This window comes from Aquarana catesbeiana, linkage group LG03, assembly GCF_042186555.1.
Source record: "Aquarana catesbeiana isolate 2022-GZ linkage group LG03, ASM4218655v1, whole genome shotgun sequence".
Classification (NCBI taxonomy): domain Eukaryota; kingdom Metazoa; phylum Chordata; class Amphibia; order Anura; family Ranidae; genus Aquarana; species Aquarana catesbeiana.
Window position 1 is genome coordinate 2934707 of NC_133326.1, and position 19785 is coordinate 2954491.

At 50.9% G+C, this 19785-nt stretch overlaps 1 protein-coding gene across 2 annotated transcripts in view; it reads left to right on the forward strand.

Annotated features, from left to right (window-relative positions):
* The window catches only part of UNC5D (unc-5 netrin receptor D), a 924160-nt gene that overhangs the window by 365402 nt on the left and 538973 nt on the right, over window positions 1-19785 (forward strand). For both annotated transcript variants that reach the window (XM_073618230.1, XM_073618231.1), the window contains exons 3-4: window positions 9335-9478; window positions 17985-18088. In XM_073618230.1, the coding sequence (XP_073474331.1) occupies window positions 9335-9478; window positions 17985-18088 (248 nt within the window). The remainder of the gene's footprint in view (window positions 1-9334; window positions 9479-17984; window positions 18089-19785) is intronic.

The following is a 19785-nucleotide window of genomic DNA, read 5'->3' on the forward strand; positions in this document are numbered from 1 at the left end:
TATTATATTGCTGCTTCCTGGTCCTTAGATGTGGTGTCTGCATTCGTTTTCTTAAAGTAGAACTAAACTCTCTCAGTCTAGGTTCATATCTATGCGGTTGCAGTTAATGTGTTTTTCAGGCGCATTGTGCCTTTTTAAACACGCGTTTTTGATGCATTTTTGAATGCAGTTTTCATGCATTTTGCATTTTTTTTATTTCCTCTTTAAACACCCTGTATATAGCTGGTTGCTAAGGAGCGTGGGGGAGTCGGCTGCCAAATCCTTAACAACCGATGAGTCATCAGCTGTCAGCAGGGTTCCCTGCTGACAGCTGAATGTAAAAGAAAAAAAAATTGGGAAAAAACAGCATGGGGGTCCCCCCGAATCCATACCAGCCACTTCAGATCTTCAGAGCACCCCCTGCCCCAAAGATACACCCCATGTTGAGGGCATGTGGCCTGGTATGGTCCGGGGGGGCTCGCTCGTCCCGTAACTATCTTGACCTGCCGGGGTGCATGCTTGGATAAGGGTCTGGCATAGATTGGGGAGGGGCCCCACGCCATTTTTTTTTAGATCTTGGCATGAGGTTCCCCCCCAAATCTATACCAGACCCTTATCCGAGCATGCTGCCCGGCACGTCAAGGCAGAGAGGGGGTGAACGAGCGCCCCTCCCCTGAACCACACCAGGCCGCATGCCCTCAACATGGGGGGGTTGCTTTGGGGCAGGGGGTTCTCTGCCTCCCCCACCTTGTCCTCACATTGATGGGGACAAGCTGCTCTTCCCCACAACCCTGGACTGTGGTTGTGGGGGTCTGCGGGCAGAGGGCTTATCAGAATCTGGACGCCCCCTTTAACAAAGGGGTCCCGAGATCCTTTCCCTCCCCATGTGAATGAGTAGGGGGTACATTGTACCCCTACCCATTCACCAAAAAAATGCCACTTAGAGAAAAAACACAAGCACAGTTTTTGACAATTTCTTTATTAAAAATCCAAAAATAATGTCCCCCGATGTAGAGCCATCCTTAATCACGCCACTCGCTGGACCCAGACAGAAATAAAAAAGGTCTGCACTCGTCAAAAGGCTAACCGCCGACTGCCCGCTCCTCCGTCTGACCATTTTTAAATAGGTAAGGGGCGGGACCACCCAGTGACATCACCTGGTGGACCCGCTCCATGTGACGTCATAGCCCCAGCATGCACCGGGCGCTGTACCATCCGCCATCTTGTGCCCGCTCCATGCCAGAGGCCTCCTCCAGACATTTCCTGGGCGTTGACATTTATATCACCAAGGGAAGGAATGTTCACACACAGAGTTGCTGCATTTCATTGGTGGTCTTTGTAAAATAACATAAACAGCCACATCACATGGGGGTCTCTTAACAGTACATAGTCAATCACATTTAGTGTGGGGGGGGTGCAGTGTGGTGCAGGCATTGAACGGGCATTGAACACACAAAGTCCTGTTGTAGCAAAATCTGAAACTTTATTAAGCAGATTGCCAATGTTACAAACACCCTAGCAGGAGAGCGCCCCTTAGGGGAAATAACTCACAGTTCAATGTAGTCACAGGGTGGTGGAGGAGAGGTGCTGACAGAGTCTGTTTAGAGGGTGAAGTGAGGCCTGGCTGGTCCGGTTCAAGAGGTTCAAGAGGGAAGAGTTCTGACAGGTGAACAAGTCCCTAGCCTATCACTCCTCGTCAGGAACCTTTCTCTACTGCTAGCTGCTGTCCCTGGCAAGCGGGGTTTCTCTGCCTACACCAGCCAATAAATAGACCTTGCTGACCCAAGATGGCTGCCAAGTGTCACATGGCCACAGCGTAGCCAATCAGAACGCTGCTCCATTTGACCTGGAAATCCATAGAGAAACCAAAGCTCCCTTGGATTTCCTCCCCAGGCTGTGGCACCACTTGAGTCGAGCGCCACAGACTGCACCTGCCTACAAGTGGGCGGTCCGCAAAAGTCACATGTGAAAGCATATGCAGCACTTTAAGTATGCCATCTTCCACCCGGGGTCAGTCTCTCTCCCCCTAGGGTCATTAGTACTCAATGAGATGGGATCCCTGCAATAGCCTCCTCCATGTGTACAATTCTCCCAGGACCCTCCAGTACCGGAAGAGCCTCACTCCAGGGAACTCTTGGCCTGGCCTGAAAAGCCTTTTGCAACCCGCCTAAGCCCCCACCTCCATAAGGGTCAAGAAGTCCACAGCCGGCTCTCCTGGGTGCAGGTCTATCTCTCCCTGGCCTCTAGTCCTGTCCAGGGCCTACATTTACTGGCTCAGATGTGCGGTGTTGGCTCCAATGCCTCAATTGCACTAGGGCTCCTCCCAAACTGGCTTATACGGGGGTAATGACCCACTCGTGACACCACTACAGGAGGGCTCTCTGACTAAAAGGGGCCTAGCACCTGATGACACTGTCCTCTGTAACCAGGCACTATTTTGGAACAGAGCCACCTAGTGGCAGACTAGCTAACTGACCTCCCTACACTCTTTCTTACTATATTGTAGAAGGGCTGGGATTGTGGTGGCAGGGGGAGGGGGGGGGTGCTTAGTCCTACCTCATAGCGAGGCTTTGGATGTACCTACTAACTCGGGACAAAGTACTCCATGTACACTACATTGTTCCATAGGGAAGAGAACAGTGAAAATAACCGTTTCAGGATACTTTAAAGCCGATATATGATTTTGGGGCCGCTGATAAGACACTACAACTGGTCCTGTTATACTGGGCCCAGACCTCATCAGCTAAACGGGGGGGGGGGGCAGCTTTATTGTTCATTTCTGCCTAAAAGCATAAATTGATTTTACTAGACCAGAGGAGGGACTTTCCCTTTTATTTTTGGGGCGTAGGCGGATAAAGTCAGTGCCGCTGTTCGGCGGGGGGGGGGGGGGGGGGGGGGGGCGGGGGTGAAGGCGGGGGTTGGAGGGCACCATCAAGAAGGCTGTACGGGGCCCCATGATTTCTAACAGCAGCCCTGTATGATTTCATTGATGGGCTTTACATCTTCCATAAGACATACTGCCATAGGCGTGCGCACAGGGTGTGCCGGATGTGCCTTAATCACTCCATGCACCAGTGGCATATCATCCATGTGTGCAGGGTACCCAGGCCCAGAGGGAATGGGGGGCCCGCTGTGCCCTAACACACATGGCCCACATGGAATAAATATAAGTCCATATTATTTCCCTGGGCCCCATCATCTCATGAAATCACCGGGGCTCAGGAGGCTGTGGGTAGCAGCCACAGAACTTATTTTAATTTTCAGCGCGGTGGCTGCCCACAGCCCTGGCAGAGTGACATATCTTATACATACGTGTGTGTGTGCACGTATGTGTGTTTGAGCTTTGGGGTGCACACTCTAATGCAATAGGCTGTGCACGTCGTGCATACCGCTCACGTGTAACTGAAGCAATGCCCCGGGCCGGTTGCCATCACGCTGTACATTGCTGCATGTATTATGAACGGCAACAAATTGCCGGAGCGCTCAGCTCTCCTGACTCCGAGGTGGTAATGGAGGCGTCCCTGCACTATATGAGGGATTTCGAGGGATAACAAAACGGAATGCATAATGTAGCAGGAGGAAGGCCAAGGCCATTTCACACCCAGTGGGATAAAGGCGCACGCCGCAGACTCCTCATCTTCTCTCATACAGTGTTCTTGCTGCAAATGCGTTCTCCCAGCGCTCCCGCCATTAACATGCACAAACTCGTACTCAGCCAGCCTTGTAAACTGCTGTGAGGATGGGAGACAACGCACCATTTATCATCCCCGCGCCTTTCCCGGCCCCAGCCAGGTGCAAAAGGAGGAAAACACATTTGGCAAGAGAAGCCGCAGCACGCGCCTGCTGATGGACATTTCAAAGCAGCGATAATGAGCAGGAGATAAGGGGATTATGGGAACATATGTTTGGAAGAAGCTATGTGACTATTAAACACCAGGTTTAGGCCAAGCAAGGTTGGTGTCCACATACCAGATAAAGTCTGGCTTTTCTAGTTACAGCGCCGATGCTTTATCATCCACCGCTCATCCTTTCTGCTGCTGGAGGGGCCGCGGGGGGGCTGCGTGCGGCGGAGGGATTAAACAGAAACACGGGGCTGAGTTTATTAAACCGATCTGTATGTAATATGTACCTTGCTGCAGGGTGGGGCTCCATAATACTTATCCAAACAGAAAAAGTGGAAATGTAAAATACTCAAACTCATAAATCCCTGCACACAAACACACGTGCGCACACATGCAAAAGAGAACACACGAGCGCGCGCACACACATGCACACACACACATGCAAAAGTACTGTCAGGACCTGGATCACCTGCTGGTGGCACTGTGGTTCCCTGGGTGAAGGGTCGTGGTTCCAGTGTCCTCCAGCGGGTGTCTCGCAGCAACCAGTGGATCCCTGGTGTTGGATGCTGGGAGGGTATTTGGTCCCTCCTCTACTAGTGGCACTTGTGCAGTGCCGGGACAAGGACATCTAGAGCCCAGGGTGAACATGCCAAGCTGTGCCCCCCCCCCCCAAGATGTGTGAGCATTATATGTCAGCAAAAATCCCCCCACCCAAAAAAAAACTGAGCACTAATCTACATACTTTCCCCCTAAACATAAATTCCCCCTCCACAAATCTTTGCCTCCCCCACCTTCCCTCAGCTCAAATGCCTGGGAGCAAGGGCCTTAAAGGGGTTGTAAACCCTCGTGTTTTTGCACCTTAATGCAACATATTCATTAAGGTGAAAAAACTTCTGACAGTGACCACCCCCCAGCCCCCCCACGTTTTACTCACCTGAGCCCTTCTCAGCAGAGACACGCTGGACCTCTCTGCCTGGGGTTCTCAGCTCTTGATTGGATAGATTGATAGTAGCGCAGCCATTGGCTCCCGCTGCTGTCAATCAAATCCAATGACACAGGCGCCGGGGCCGAGTACAGCATTCTGTGTCTATGGACGCAAATACTGGACTCGGTAACGCGCCCCGTAAGGTAACCCCCCAGAAGAGCGCTTCTCCCAGGGGGTTTACCGATGTGGGGAGGAGCCGCGAGCGCCACCGGGGGACCCCATAAGGAGGAGGATCGGGGCCACACTGTGCAAAACTAACTGAACAGTGGAGGTAAGTATGACATATTTGTTATTTAAAAAAAAAAAAAACTAAGGCATTGCCTCCTAAAGTCAAATAGGCTATATAGGCTTTGGCTGCTAAAGTCACATGGGGTGGCAGCATTGCTTCCCCAGTGACCCAGGAAACCACAGAGGGCCACGTTCCTCTTAACTTCCTCAAGCGAAGCGTCACCTGTGCTGGAGAAATTAGACTGCAACTACCTACTGTACATCTTCCATCTATGTAGACTGAGCCTCGTACAATGTCTTCAAATGCCCTCTGCCAGCCAACTAGACTGAGCCCCGTACAATGTCTTCATATACCTCCTGCCTACCAACTAGACTGAGCCCCGTACAATGTCTTCATATACCTCCTGCCTACCAACTAGACTGAGCCCCGTACAATGTCTTCATATACCTCCTGCCTACCAACTAGACTGAGCCCCGTACAATGTCTTCATATACCTCCTGCCTACCAACTAGACTGAGCCCCGTACAATGTCTTCATATACCTCCTGCCAGCCAACTAGACTGAGCCCCGTACAATGTCTTCATATGCCTCCTGCCAGCCAACAAGACTGAGCCTCGTACAATGTCTTCATATGCCTCCTGCCTACCAACTAGACTGAGCCCCGTACAATGTCTTCATATGCCTCCTGCCAGCCAACTAGACTGAGCCCCGTACAATGTCTTCATATGCCTCCTGCCAGCCAACTAGACTGAGCCCCGTACAATGTCTTCATATGCCTCCTGCCAGCCAACAAGACTGAGCCCTGTACAATGTCTTCATATGCCTCCTGCCAGCCAACTAGACTGAGCCTCATACAATGTCTTCATATGCCCTCTGCCAGCCAACTAGACTGAGCCCCGTACAATGTCTTCATCTGCCCTCTGCCAGCCAACTAGACTGAGCCCTGTACAATGTCTTCATATGCCTCCTGCCAGCCAACTAGACTGAGCCTCGTACAATGTCTTCATATGCTCTCTGCCAGCCAACTAGACTGAGCCTCGTACAATGTCTTCATATGCCCTCTGCCACCCAACTAGACTGAGCTTCGTACAATGTCTTCATATGCCTCCTGCCAGCCAACTAGACTGAGCCTCGTACAATGTCTTCATATGCCTCCTGCCAGCCAACTAGACTGAGCCTCGTACAATGTCTTCATATGCCTCCTGCCAACCAACTAGACTGAGCCCCGTACAATGTCTTCATATGCCTCCTGCCAGCCAACTAGACTGAGCCCCGTACAATGTCTTCATATGCCTCCTGCCAGCCAACTAGACTGAGCCCCATTCAATGTCTTCATGTGCCTCCTGCCAGTCAACTAGACTGAGCCCCATTCAATGTCTTCATGTACCCCCTGCCAGCCAACTAGACTGAGCCCCGTACAGTGTCTTCATATGCCTCCTGCCAGCCATCTAGACTGAGCCACATTCAATGTCTTCATGTGCCCCCTGCCAGCCAACTAGACTGAGCCCCGTACAATGTCTTCATATGCCCCCTGCCAGCCAACTAGACTGAGCCTCGTACAATGTCTTCATATGCCTCCTGCCAGCCAACTAGACTGAGCCCCGTACAATGTCTTCATATGCCCCCGGCCAGCCAACTAGACTGAGGCTTCGTACAATGTCTTCATATGCCCACTGCCAGCCAACTAGACTGAGCCTCGTAAAATGTCTTCATATGCCTCCTGCCAACCAACTAGACTGAGCCTCGTACAATGTCTTCATATGCCTCTTGCCAGCCAACTAGACTGAGCCCCATTCAATGTCTTCATGTGCCCCCTGCCAGCCAACTAGACTGAGCCCCATACAATGTCTTCATATGCCCCCTGCCAGCCAACTAGACTGAGCCCCATTCAATGTCCTCATATGCCTCCTGCCAGCCAACTAGACTGAGCCCCGTACAATGTCTTCATATGCCCCCTGCTAGCCAACTAGACTGAGCCCCGTACAATGTCTTCATATGCCCCCTGCTAGCCAACTAGACTGAGCCCCGTACAATGTCTTCATATGCCCCCTGCTAGCCAACTAGACTGAGCCCCGTACAATGTCTTCATATGCCTCCTGCTAGCCAACTAGACTGAGCCCCATTCAATGTCTTCATGTGCCCTCTGCCAGCCAACTAGACTGAGCCCCATTCAATGTCTTCATATGCCTCCTGCCAGCCAACTAGACTGAGCCCCGTACAATGTCTTCATATGCCCCCTGCTAGCCAACTAGACTGAGCCTCGTACAATGTCTTCATATGCCTCCTGCCAGCCAACTAGACTGAGCTTTGTACAATGTCTTCATATGCCCCCTGCTAGCTAACTAGACTGAGCCCCGTACAATGTTATCCGATGTCTCCATATTAACTAAAGACTTCATCTTCTCTCCCCTCCTCCGCCCTCTGCGTGCTGAAGGTCCCCAGAATTAGGCCATGTGCCTCCACTGACCACACCGGGCTGCATTTTTTTCTTTTTTGGTTGCAGAATTTCTCCTCCTCCTATAAATGTCTCCATGGTATGGAGCCTCAGTGGTGATTCACAGTTCCAGACATGGAAACAAGTTCTGCAGCCATAAAAGACGCGATGTGCACCACAAACAGACAATCATATGTTGCCGGAATCTGTTTGTTCTCACACAGATGTAATTAAATCTCCTCCGTGTTTTATTTCACTCTGCAATTACAATGTATCTATAGTAATCCTCAATTATTCCTCCGCACACCTCACCGCCATCTGGATTTCCTATTTATGTTTTCATTTTACCTTCCTTTGCCGCGTAGCCATGTGCATGTGCCTGACCCGCCTCCTTCTGGGCACATATATATAATCTATGGTTTCACCATCACAAAGCTGAACTCCGGCTACAAAAACTTATATTCAAACATATGCCGCAGCAAACACAGTGTACCAAATGCCTTTGGAAACACAGATATTACCTTGCAAAAGTAGCCGGGACACCAGGGCCAGGAACAGGGGGGGGGGCAGGAGGGGTGGCTGCCCTGGGCACTGATATGTGCGGTGAGGGGGGGGCTCTGCAAGGAGATTGGGGGGAGGGGATTTGTGTTGGGAGTTGATATTGTAGAGGGGGGCATTTGTGTTGGGGGTTTGAGGAATGGGGGGGGCAAATATTTTTGCTGAGAGGGGGATTTCAGGGGGGGGGGTTGTACTGGGAGGAGGAGGAATTTATGTTTGGGGGGTAATCTTGCAGATTAGTGCTCAGGTTTTTTGGGGGGATTTTTGCTGAAACATAATGCTCATACATCTTGGAGGGGGGGGGGGGGGCATGTTTGCCCCAGGCTCTCTGGAGGACCTTGTCCGGCACTGTGTGACACCGTGCTGCACATAGTCTGTGCAGAGAGCAGAACTGTGGGAGGGACTGAGCAGGCTCAAACCACTGCTGGCTGCCTGCAGAAAACTACAGGAGGGGGTGGGGACAAGACAAGTCACCCTGTACAAGGGGGAGATAGCAGCAAACAAACAATAGACCCCCCCCCAGCAACAACAGATCCCCCTAGCAACAGCAGATTACCCCCCCAAAACAAAACACACGTAGGCCCTGAGCAGGGCAGGGGGGAGGGTGGAGAATACCTGTGCATAGGAGGAGCCAGCTGTAGTCATTTTGTCACTTATGGAGGTGGGGGCTAGGGTGGATTGCATAAGGCCTTTTAGGCCAGGCCAAGAGTTCCCTGTGTAAGTCTGCCTCCCTGGAGAGTCCTGGGAGAGGTGTACCTATGGATAAGGTGACTACCGAGAGCCCAGTCCTGTGAGTACTAATGATCCTGGGCAAAGGAAGGACTGTTAAGGAGATGGCTGTTAAAGTGCTGCACATGCTTTCACCTGTGACTACTGCGGACCGTTCACTAAATGTGATTGACTGTGTGTGTCAGTGACTCTGGAATGTATGTCCTGGTGATGTGACTATAATGCCGTTTCATGAACAACACCAGTAAAGTGCAGTGAATCTATTTATTGTGTAGACATTCCTTCTACGGCATATAAAGGTCTATGGCCAGGAATGTCTTGTGGAGGTCAATGGCCTGGAGAGGGCATAAGATGGTGGAGGGGTTGGACTCATCAGGAGGGACATTGTTCTAGCAGGGCTGGAGTGGGGGTGGGGACTTATGTTTTAGTGCCAAAACCAGCCAACCACAAAGCCCCTCATACATGTCAATGTAGCCATTAGCCGGTGCCTTTAGCTTGGATACAATGATGCTAAAAAAGATTTTAATAAGAACCGATGGTAAAGAACTCATAACAATGTTTCTTTTCTTCTTCTCCAGGTTTAAAGGCTCTCGAGGTTTTCATCAACGTCACCAGACAGCAGGTGGAAGATTACCACGGCTCCGAGGACTATTGGTGTCAGTGTGTGGCTTGGAGCAATCTGGGCACCTCCAAGAGCAGACGGGCCTCCGTGCGTATTGCCTGTAAGTAATGTCAAAGAAAACAAGAAAACTTGCATTGCGACGTTTATTTACAATAATGAGCGCAGACCAAAGTCCAGAGCCATGGGTTTCCAGCTGGCTCTTTTTTTTTAATAAAGTAAGACAAATAAAAGCAAGAACCTGTTTCCAGCCGGATTGGAATTTCCCCCACTCTGTATACGTGGAGCCCAGCGCGACAGATCTCTAAACAAGGTTGTCACGCCGGTACCTTTATAAATGGCAGGTGGCCTTTTGCTTTAAATAGAAACTTCTTTACAAGAGCAAAATCAAAGGCAATGCGCACACAATGCCCTATGTACTATGGCGCTCTCTGGTTACATTCTTATACCGCATGGGAAGTCATTCCAGGAAGGCGAATTCACAATGGAATGATATGATTCTAATATTATACTCTGTTTATGTGGCGTCAGCGCTCCATTCAAAGCTTTTCTGTGGCTGAACAAAGTTTGGAACCTGCCTGATGTTCTTTTCAATAAGTTTTTATTGAAGATTGTAAGCATACATTGGGACAGTATGGTGCAAGACAACATCTATAGCATTCAAGTTATCTCTATGTGAACCCCCCCGACTCAGACACAGAAGTAACTGTAATCAACCATCAGACATGGGGAGAAATGTCATCACTTCATGTAAAAATATCGCTCGCCTCCAGAACTTGGAGAGTTGACCAAAGTGAGCCCAACCCAACCGAATGTGACCATCAGTTATGTATTGGAGCATCCCTAAACCTGACACATTGTAGTGGGTGGTTGAAGCTGTCATTAAATAGGCGAGGAAGGTGAGAGATTACGCCCTGGAAGGTTCATCATCACTCAGGGCTCATTCAGACATTTGATGTTTGACCTCCTTTTTAACTGATTTAACCCTTTAAATGCCACACAATCATGCTGCAATCGCATGTGGACCCACTTCTGGGGCCATTGGTTTGAATGGCCACTTTTGCCTTGCCCCACTGAGGTTTGCATGGTCTTCCTGTGTTTGTGTGGGTTTCCGCAAGGACATGGAATGTCACTTTTTCAGCAATTTGAGCTCCAGAAACTCTTCTATTGGATCAGACTACACGGGCCAGCCTTCCCTCCCCACCGCCATCAGTGAGCCTCCCCCACCTCCAACAATTTGCCTTCCCTCCCCACTGCCATCAATGAGCCTTTCCCAACCTCCATCAATGAGCCTTCCCTCCCCACCGCCATTAATGGGCCCCCCCCACCTTCATCAATGTGTCTTCCCTCCCCACCTCCATCGATAAGCCTTCTCTCCCCTCCTCCATCAATGAGCCTCCCCCCCACCTCCATCAATGAGCCTTCCCTCCCCACCTTCATCAATAAGCCTTCCCTCCCCACCTCCATCAATGAGCCTCCCCCCCACCTCCATCAATGAGCCTCCCCCCCACCTCCATCAATGAGCCTTCCCTCCCCACCTCCATCAATGAGCCTTTCCCAACCTCCATCAATGAGCCTTCCCTCCCCACCACCATTAATGAGCCCCCCCCACCTCCATCAATGTGTCTTCCCTCCCCACCTCATCGATGAGCCTTCCCTCCCCTCCTCCATCAATGTGCCTTCTCTCCCCACCTCCATTAATAAGCCTTCCCTCCCCACCTCCATCAATGACCCCCCCCCCCCCAACTCCATCAATGAGTCTTCCCTCCCCACCTCTATCAATGAGCCTTCCCTCCCCAACTCCATCGATGAGCCTTCACTCCCCACCTCCATCAATGAGCCTTCCCTCCCCCACCTCCATCAATGAGCCTTCCCTCCCCACCTCCATCAATGAGCCTTCCCTCCCCACCTCCATCAATGAGCCTTCCCTCCCCACCTCAATCAATGAGCCTTCCCTCCCCACCTCCATCAATAAGCCTTCCCTCCCCACCTCCATCAATGAACCTTCCCCCTCACCTCCATCAATGAGCCTTTCTTCATCACCTCCATCAATAAGCTTTCCCCCCTCCCCACCTCCATCAATGAGCCTTCCCTTCCCACCGCCATCAGCACAGGGCAGCACAGTGGTGTAGTGCGTAGCACTTTCACCTAACAGCAAAAGGGTCACTGGTTCGAATCCCAACCATGACACCATCTGCCTGGAGTTTGCATGTTCTCCCTGTGTCTACATGGGTTTCCTCCGGGTACTCCGGTTTCCTCCCACACTCCAAAGTCATGTTGGTAGGTTACCTGGATCTTGTCCAAATTGGCCCTGGTATATGTGCAAATGTGTGTCCTGAGCATGTTGAGATCCTACGGGATAAATGACCGTGCTATATCAAGATGCAACTCAACTCAACTCCCCCACCTCCATCAATGAGCCTTATCCCCAACTCTATCGATGAGCCTTCCCTCCTCACCCCTATCGATGAGCCTTCCCTCCCCACCTCCATAAATAAGTCTTCCCCCTACCTCCATCAATGAGTCTTGGCCGCCTATGACCCTGTTACTGCTTGGCTGGTTCTCCTTCCTTGGACCACTTCTGGTCAGTCCTGACCACTGCAGAGCGGGAACATCACATAAGAGCTGTAGTTTTGGAGTTGCTCTGACCCAGTCGCCTACACATTATAGTTTGGTCCTTGTCAAAGCCCCTCGAATCCTTACACTTGTCCATTATTTCTGCTTTCATCACATCAACTTCAGGGACAACATGTTCACTTGCTGTCTAATATACCCCACCCACTTTCAGATGTCAGCCTAACCAGATAACCAATGTTATTCACTTTACCTGTCAGTGGTCAGAATGTTCTGGCTGATCAGTGTATGTAAATTTCTGTGTAAACCGTCAAAACTGTATAAATACCTGAAATAATATTGACAGGGCTCAGTGTCCTGCCCCCCCCCCCCCCCCCACTAGTATTTAATGCTGACCCCCCACCACCACCACATGCGGCTCCCCCATTGATTCTCTAATCTGTATGGTGAATGTATTGCAGAACGTCCCCTCGGTATTAATTCCCGCTTCCTCTGGTGGGCTCTGCAGACTCCAGTCAATCTTCTCCATGTCTCTGCTGGGAAGATGAAATAACAGAGCACCTGAAAAAAATCTTCAAACCTCCTATTACCGTCCTCCCAGGACTCCGATTTCCCATCAGAGAATGCCGCGTCTCCAGATGCCACCCGTAACATTTCTCTTTAAGACGGGGATTATCCCGGGTCCCATGCGGACCATACATTAATTTTTGGCTCACTTGGGTGCTTTGCGGCGTGGCAGCTGCTTGCTGCTCCATTGCCTTTCTATCAGAGATGAGGCCGGGACCACCAGCAGCTCCACAACCTTCCCGGATTCTTATCCCCATAGAAAAGACACAGATTGTTTTCTGACTTGATGGACCCTGAAAATCTTTTACTGGAAAATTCTATTTTAGGAGACAGCAAATACTTACTGCCCTGTGTGGATTTAAAGGGTCGCTCCGCTTAGAACTGAGTTTGAACTTTGGGGGGCAGATACCGGCAGGTGCAATCACCCCCTAATGCCTGACCGTACTGGGGACTGAGAGGTGGATGAAATTAGACACTTTTTATATATCCCTCAGAAATACAGTATCTGACAAAAGTAAGTACACCCCTCAGTGACATTTGTGTAAATCTTTTCTTCTCTCTTTTCATGTGACAACACTGAAGAAATGACACTTGTCTACAATGTAAAGTAGTGAGTGTACAGCTTGTATAACAGTGTAAATTTGTTGTCCCCTCAAAATAACTCAACACACAGCCATTAATGTCTAAACTGCTGGCAACAAAAGTCAGTACACCCCTAAGTGAAAATCTCCAAATTGGGCCCAAAGTGTCAATATTTTGTGTGGCCACCATTATTTCCCAGCACTGCCTTAACCCTCTTGGGCATGGAGGTCACCAGAGCTTCACAGGTTGTCACTGGAGTCCTCTTCCCCTCCTCCATGATGACATCACAGAGCTGGTGGATGTTAGAGACCTTGTGCTCCTCCACCTTCCGTTTGAGGATGTCCCACAGATGATCAATAGGGTTTAGGTCTGAAGACATGCTTGGCCAGTCCATCACCTTTACCCTCAGCTTCTTTAGCAAGGCAGTGGTGGTCTTGGAGGTGTGTTTGGGGTCGTTATCATGTTGGAATACTGCCCTGCGGTCCAGTCTCTGAAGGGAAAAGATTTATACAAATGTGAGTGAGGGGTGTACTTACTTTTGTGATATACTGTATGTGCAGCCTACCTAAGAAAACACACGGTAAGTAACCAATGAAAATACTTTGGGGTAAATTTATTAAAACTGGAGAGTGCAAAATATGGAGCAGCTCTGATCCTCCTCTTCTCGGGTCCCCTGTCGGTGCTCTTGGCCCCTCTCTCTGGACAAGTGCCTCCCACAGCAAGCAGCTTGCTATTGGTCCACCTGAGCAGGCTCGCTCCTGAGGATCTGCTCTGTCTGTTCATTCACTCACAGAGCCAGGACTCAGACCGACTCTACTCTCTCATCATTGGCTCACTGGCTGTGATTGAAAGCAGCGAGGGCCCACAGTGAGTTGCTGCTATTGTGCACATCGCTGGATCAGGATGGGGCTCAGGTAAGTATTGGGGGGGCTGCTACACACAGAAGGTTTTTTACCTTCATACATAGAATACATCGGCCTTTACAACTAATTAAAGCTTTGACAATAAAACCTGGAAGCTGAATGGTTACTATGCACAAGAATTTGCATGCTCCAGTTTTAGTAAACCCCCCCCATCCATTCATCTATCCTTACACTCCCCCATCCATCCATGTCTCCATCCATCCATCCATCTATCCTTCCACTCCCCCATCCATCCATGTCTCCATCCAACCTTCCACTCCTCAATTCATCCATGTCTCCATCCAACCTTCCACTCCCCCATCCATCCATGTCTCCTTCCATCCATCCATCCATCCATCCATCCATCCATCCATCCATATCCATCCATCCATCCATCCTTCCACTCCCCCATCCATCCATGTCTCCATCCATCCATCCATCCATCCATCCATCCATCCTTCCACTCCCCCATCCATCCATCCATCCATCCATCCTTCCACTCCCCCATCCATCCATGTCTCCATCCAACCTTCCACTCCTCAATTCATCCATGTCTCCATCCAACCTTCCACTCCCCCATCCATCCATGTCTCCTTTCATCCATCCATCCATCCATCCATCCATCCATATCCATCCATCCATCCATCCTTCCACTCCCCCATCCATCCATGTCTCCATCCATCCATCCATCCATCCATCCATCCTTCCACTCCCCCATCCATCCATGTCTCCATCCAACCTTCCCAGTGTCGCCAACCTACCAGATTGAAATTTACTGGCACAAACCCAAAATTTACTGGCACCACCACGTTTTTACTGGCATTTCACAAAAGTTCCAAAATTACATTTTTAGGTGTAAATTTCAGTATTTAGGCTACAAACAGGTATGCTAAGCAAATAGCAATGTGATTTAAGGTAGATTTTAAGGTAAAAAAACATATTTTTGGTATTTTCGACATAATAAGGAATTATCTAGTCCAATCACCTCCTGCCTCCATCACCTGTCACCATTACTCCCTGCCAGACTGCCTCCATCCCCCTCTGCCTCCACCCCCTGCCACCATCACCCCCTGCCAGACTGCCTCCACCCCTCTTTGCCACCATCCCCCTCTGCCACTAACACCACCTGCTCCAGTCCACCCCCCTCTGCCACCATCCCCCTCTGCCACCAACACCACCTGCTCCAGTCCATCCCCCTCTGCCACCATCCCCCTCTGCCACCAACACCATCTGCTCCAGTCCATCCCCCTCTGCCACCATCCCCCTCTGCCACCAACACCACCTGCTCCAGTCCATCCCCCTCTGCCACCATCCCCTTCTGCCACTGACCCCTCTGCCACCATCATACCATGTCTCCACCCCCCTCTGCCACCATCACACCCTGCCTCCATCCCCCTCTGCCACCATCACCCCCTACCACTATCCCCCCTCTGCCAGACTGCCTCCATCCCCCTCTGCCACTATCCCCCTCTGCCACCATCACCCCCTGCCACAATCCCCCTCTGCCACCATCATACCCTGCCTCCACCCCCCTCTGCCACCATTACCCCCTACCACTATCCCCCCCTCTGCCAGACTGCCTCCATCCCCCTCTGCCACTATCCCCCTCTGCCACTATCCCCCTCTGCCACCATCACCCCCTGCCACAATCCCCCTCTGCCACCATCATACCCTGCCTCCATCCCCCTCTGCCACCATCACCCCCTACCACTATCCCCCCTCTGCCAGACTGCCTCCATCCCCCTCTGCCACTATCCCCCTCTGCCGCCATCACCCCCTGCCACAATCCCCCTCTGCCACCATCATACCCTGCCTCCACCCCCCTCTGCCACCATTACCCCCTGCCACCACCGCCCTCTGCCAGACTGCTTCCACCCCCCTCTGCCACTATCCCCCTCTGCCACCATCACCACCTGCTCCATCCCCCTCTGCCATCATCACCCCCTGCCACCATCACCCCCTGCCACAATCCCCCTCTGCCACCATCATACCCTGCCTCCACCCCCCTCTGCCACCATTACCCCCTGCCACCACCGCCCTCTGCCAGACTGCCTCCACCCCCCTCTGCCACTATCCCCCTCTGCCACCATCACCACCTGCTCCATCCCCCTCTGCTATCATCACCCCCTGCCACCATCATACCCTGCCTTCACCCCCTCTGCCACCATCACCCCCTGCCACAATCCCCCTCTGTCACCATCATACCCTGCCTCCACCCCCCTCTGCCAGACTGCCTCCATCCCCCTCTGCCACCAACACCACCTGCTCCAGTCCACCCCCCTCTGCCTCCATCCCCCTCTGCCACCAACACGACCTGCTCCAGTCCATCCCCCTCTGCCACCATCACCTTCTGTCACCGTCGGCTGGGCTGTCACTCTGTCCCAGACTCCCCCCGGTCCCCGTAGACTCTGGATTGCCTGGTCCTGGATGCAGGGCTCCCCTCCATTCCGCCGGCGCGTGCTGCTCAGCCTCCGAGACCTGCTGCTCCAGTGGCAGAGTCGCCTGGCCCTGGCTCAGCTCAGCTGTCAGCTTGCCTTGCCGCCGCGCTCGATCGATTTGAAAATGACGCCGGGCGGCGGTATTACGTTACTGCGCATGCGCCGCCCGGCCGAGCGCGTACGAGCTTTCCCGAGCCCGGCCGGCTTCGGACCGGCGCATGCGCAGTTGCGTGGCCGGCTCGCGGCCATCATTTTTACGGGCACCGGTGCCCGTAACGGGCATTCACGGGCGCCCCGAAAAACGGGTCGTTTTTACGGGCTGCCCGTAAATCTACGGGCGGTTGGCAACACTGAACCTTCCACTCCTCAATTCATCCATGTCTCCATGCTTTATTTTGTTGAGTTAAGAAATCACTTTGACCCCCCCCCCCCCCTCTAGAATTTCTAGCCGCAGCCATCTTGAGTAAGGGCAGATGATTCATGTAGTATTTACTTCCTGCACTCCATCTGTCCTTAGCTCAGGCATGCAGACGGGGGGTGTGCTGCAGCTTAGCCGAGAAAGCTGCTCCTCCCATGAAGCTCCTGGGATGTATGACATCATTTTGGTCTAGGCCAGAAACCAGGAAGACACTGAAGAAATGTAAACAAAAAAGATGAAAGTAGAGCTATAGGCTAAACTTTTTTTCATTTTGGATAGAGTAAGAGAGGGTTATAGCCCCATGACGGCATTTACTGTATTTCACCACCTGTGTCCCATTGCAGTGATTTGCCTTCACTTCCTGACCCATAGCCAACAGGAAGTGAGAGGAAATCCCTGCAAACTCAGGGAATTCCTTGGGGACCTCCAGGTCATCAGAACTAGTGTCCCCATTGGAGGATTTCCCCTCTATTACCTTTCTGGGCACAACCCAAAATTTGGGATTTTCTTTTACTTTCATTTTCATTTACTGGTAAACAGGACAAATAGAGAGGGGGCACAGACTGCAATAAAAACCTGACAGGGGGCCTAATCCCTCTCCACTACATCCAAAACTAAAATGTACCAATCCCGGCAGGATAAGGATTAAATGTTAATGGAGAGAGTTTAGTTCCAATTTCACGAATCCTGTAGCTGCTGACTTTGAAAAAACAGACGCTTACCAGCCCAAAGGGGCCAGCACTGTCGTCCCTACAGCTGATTCTTCTCAGGGCTCTCCGGGGCTGCCATCTTGCATTTGGGCCCAATCCTAAGATTGAGTAGTGTAAAGAGGTTGGTCCTGCAGCCTCCTAGGATGTCTGATATTATCCCAGGAGGCTGCAGATGGGGGGGGGACCAGTTGAGGAGACATCATCCTCATCTAGGCAAGGATTGACCAAGTAGGATGGCGTACTATCAAAAAGAAGTACTCAACCCCCACCCCTTCCCCATGTAGATAGAGGCTGGAAGGGAACAGAGTGGAGGCATCTTTGGTTTTTGTGTGAAGGTCCGCTTTCATTGATTTCTTGACCAAATTGTTTCCATCTTATCCAGAACCAGGCTGTTGATTTCTTCTTTCTATCTCTGCAGACTTGAGGAAAAATTTTGAGCAAGATCCACAAGGAAAAGAAGTCCCCATAGAAGGAATGATTGTTCTGCACTGCCGTCCGCCAGAGGGAGTCCCCACAGCTGAGGTTTGTACTGAGAACTTGCTGGGTTCAGATAGAGATGCCGGCCTGTCTGATGTTGGTGCATTTCATAGAAGTCCTTAGAGAGCAATCCCATGATGCAACGAGTGAAATCATTTACTGAATGGCTAATGCAGGAAACATTGCAATGTACTAAAGAGAGAAACTCCATTTAACACCCCCCCCCCCCCCCGCCTCCACCACCACCTTCCTATTTCTGTCCCCACCCAACCACTATAGGCTGTGCTCAAAAAATATACTAACATGCCCAGTGGTCCAGCGGTGTTCTGTAATGATCCGCTGCCCCATTGGTACACACCCGGTCCCATCCTACCACCTTCTGATGTCATGGGGGGATGTCATGTCTCTTCTAGGTTCATGGAGCCACCCCCATGATGGGAGTCAACCTCAAAAACCAGGAAGAGACAGCCGGCCCATCTGATGATGTGGCACAATGCTTGTGCAGCAAATTACCTCATGAATGAGTACCCCATAAATGGGTGACATATGACTGAGAACCTCATGAATGGGTGCCAGATGAATGAGTACCCCATGAATGAGTAACTTCACCCTTCCAAACCAGTTCCTAGTATTTGGGGAGCCCTTTTCTTATCTGTTTGTAACCAAGGAGAAGGATTGCCAAAACCTCCCACTGGAGGCTTCCTGTTGCCTTTTACATAAAGTCAGTCCTATCTTTGGAGGTGTCCACCATGGCCGCCAGTCAGGTACAAAGCTGTCTTAGGAGATTGAACTATCTTGGTAATACAATATCAGTGGGTGAGGAAGTTACAGAATACATGGTGAAGGTGAAATGGGTATGTTTGCTATATTCTGTAACTTCCTAACCCACTGATATTGTATTACCAAGAAGGTTCAACCTTCTAAGACAGCTTTGTACCTGACTGGTGGCCATGGTGGACAACTCCAAAGATAGGACTGACTTTATGTAAAAGGCAACAGGAAGCCTCCAGTGGGAGGTTTTGGCAATCCTTCTCCTTGGTTACAAACAGATAAGAAAAGGGGTCCCCAATTACTAGGAGCTGGGGTGGGCTGCAGCACTATACTTATACCTGGCTGAGGAGATGAGCCTATGGAAAGGTAGGCTGTGGACTTAAATCAAGGTGGGCTGTTGTGTTCATGAATAAGTACCCCATGGCTTCCTGGGATGCATGATGTGATGGAACGTCCCACACTCTGCTTGAGTGCTTCCGTCACAATTGGTGGCAGCTGTGGGACGCTTCCTGCAGTCTGGGATATCTATATGGGTACAGTGCAGCGCTTACCATCAAAAGACAAATGCAGACATTTTTGAGGCTTAAAGGATCCTGATGAAGCGAGGTATCCTGTGAAACGTGTAGACCAACTAGTAACCTCACCGTACCCTCGACTGGGTCTTTATTTGTATTACATTTTATTGCTTTGTAGGCCCTTGTAGGCAATTTTTAAAATGTAATTTTGTGATAAAAATATTATGTACATTTTAATGGATTTTATTTACTGATCCTGGTTTTCACCATCTGAGGCATAATCAAAGTCCCCCTTATTTGTGTTGTGGTTGATAAGATATCCCAGGAGGGTGCAGGCAATAAATACTTCTTGGGATGTGTTCCTGGAAAGGGTGTTTAAAAAATAAATAAATATAAATATTTGATTATGTGAGAGGAGGGGGGTGGGAGGGGAATGGGGGGGAAGTGGTTGGGAGG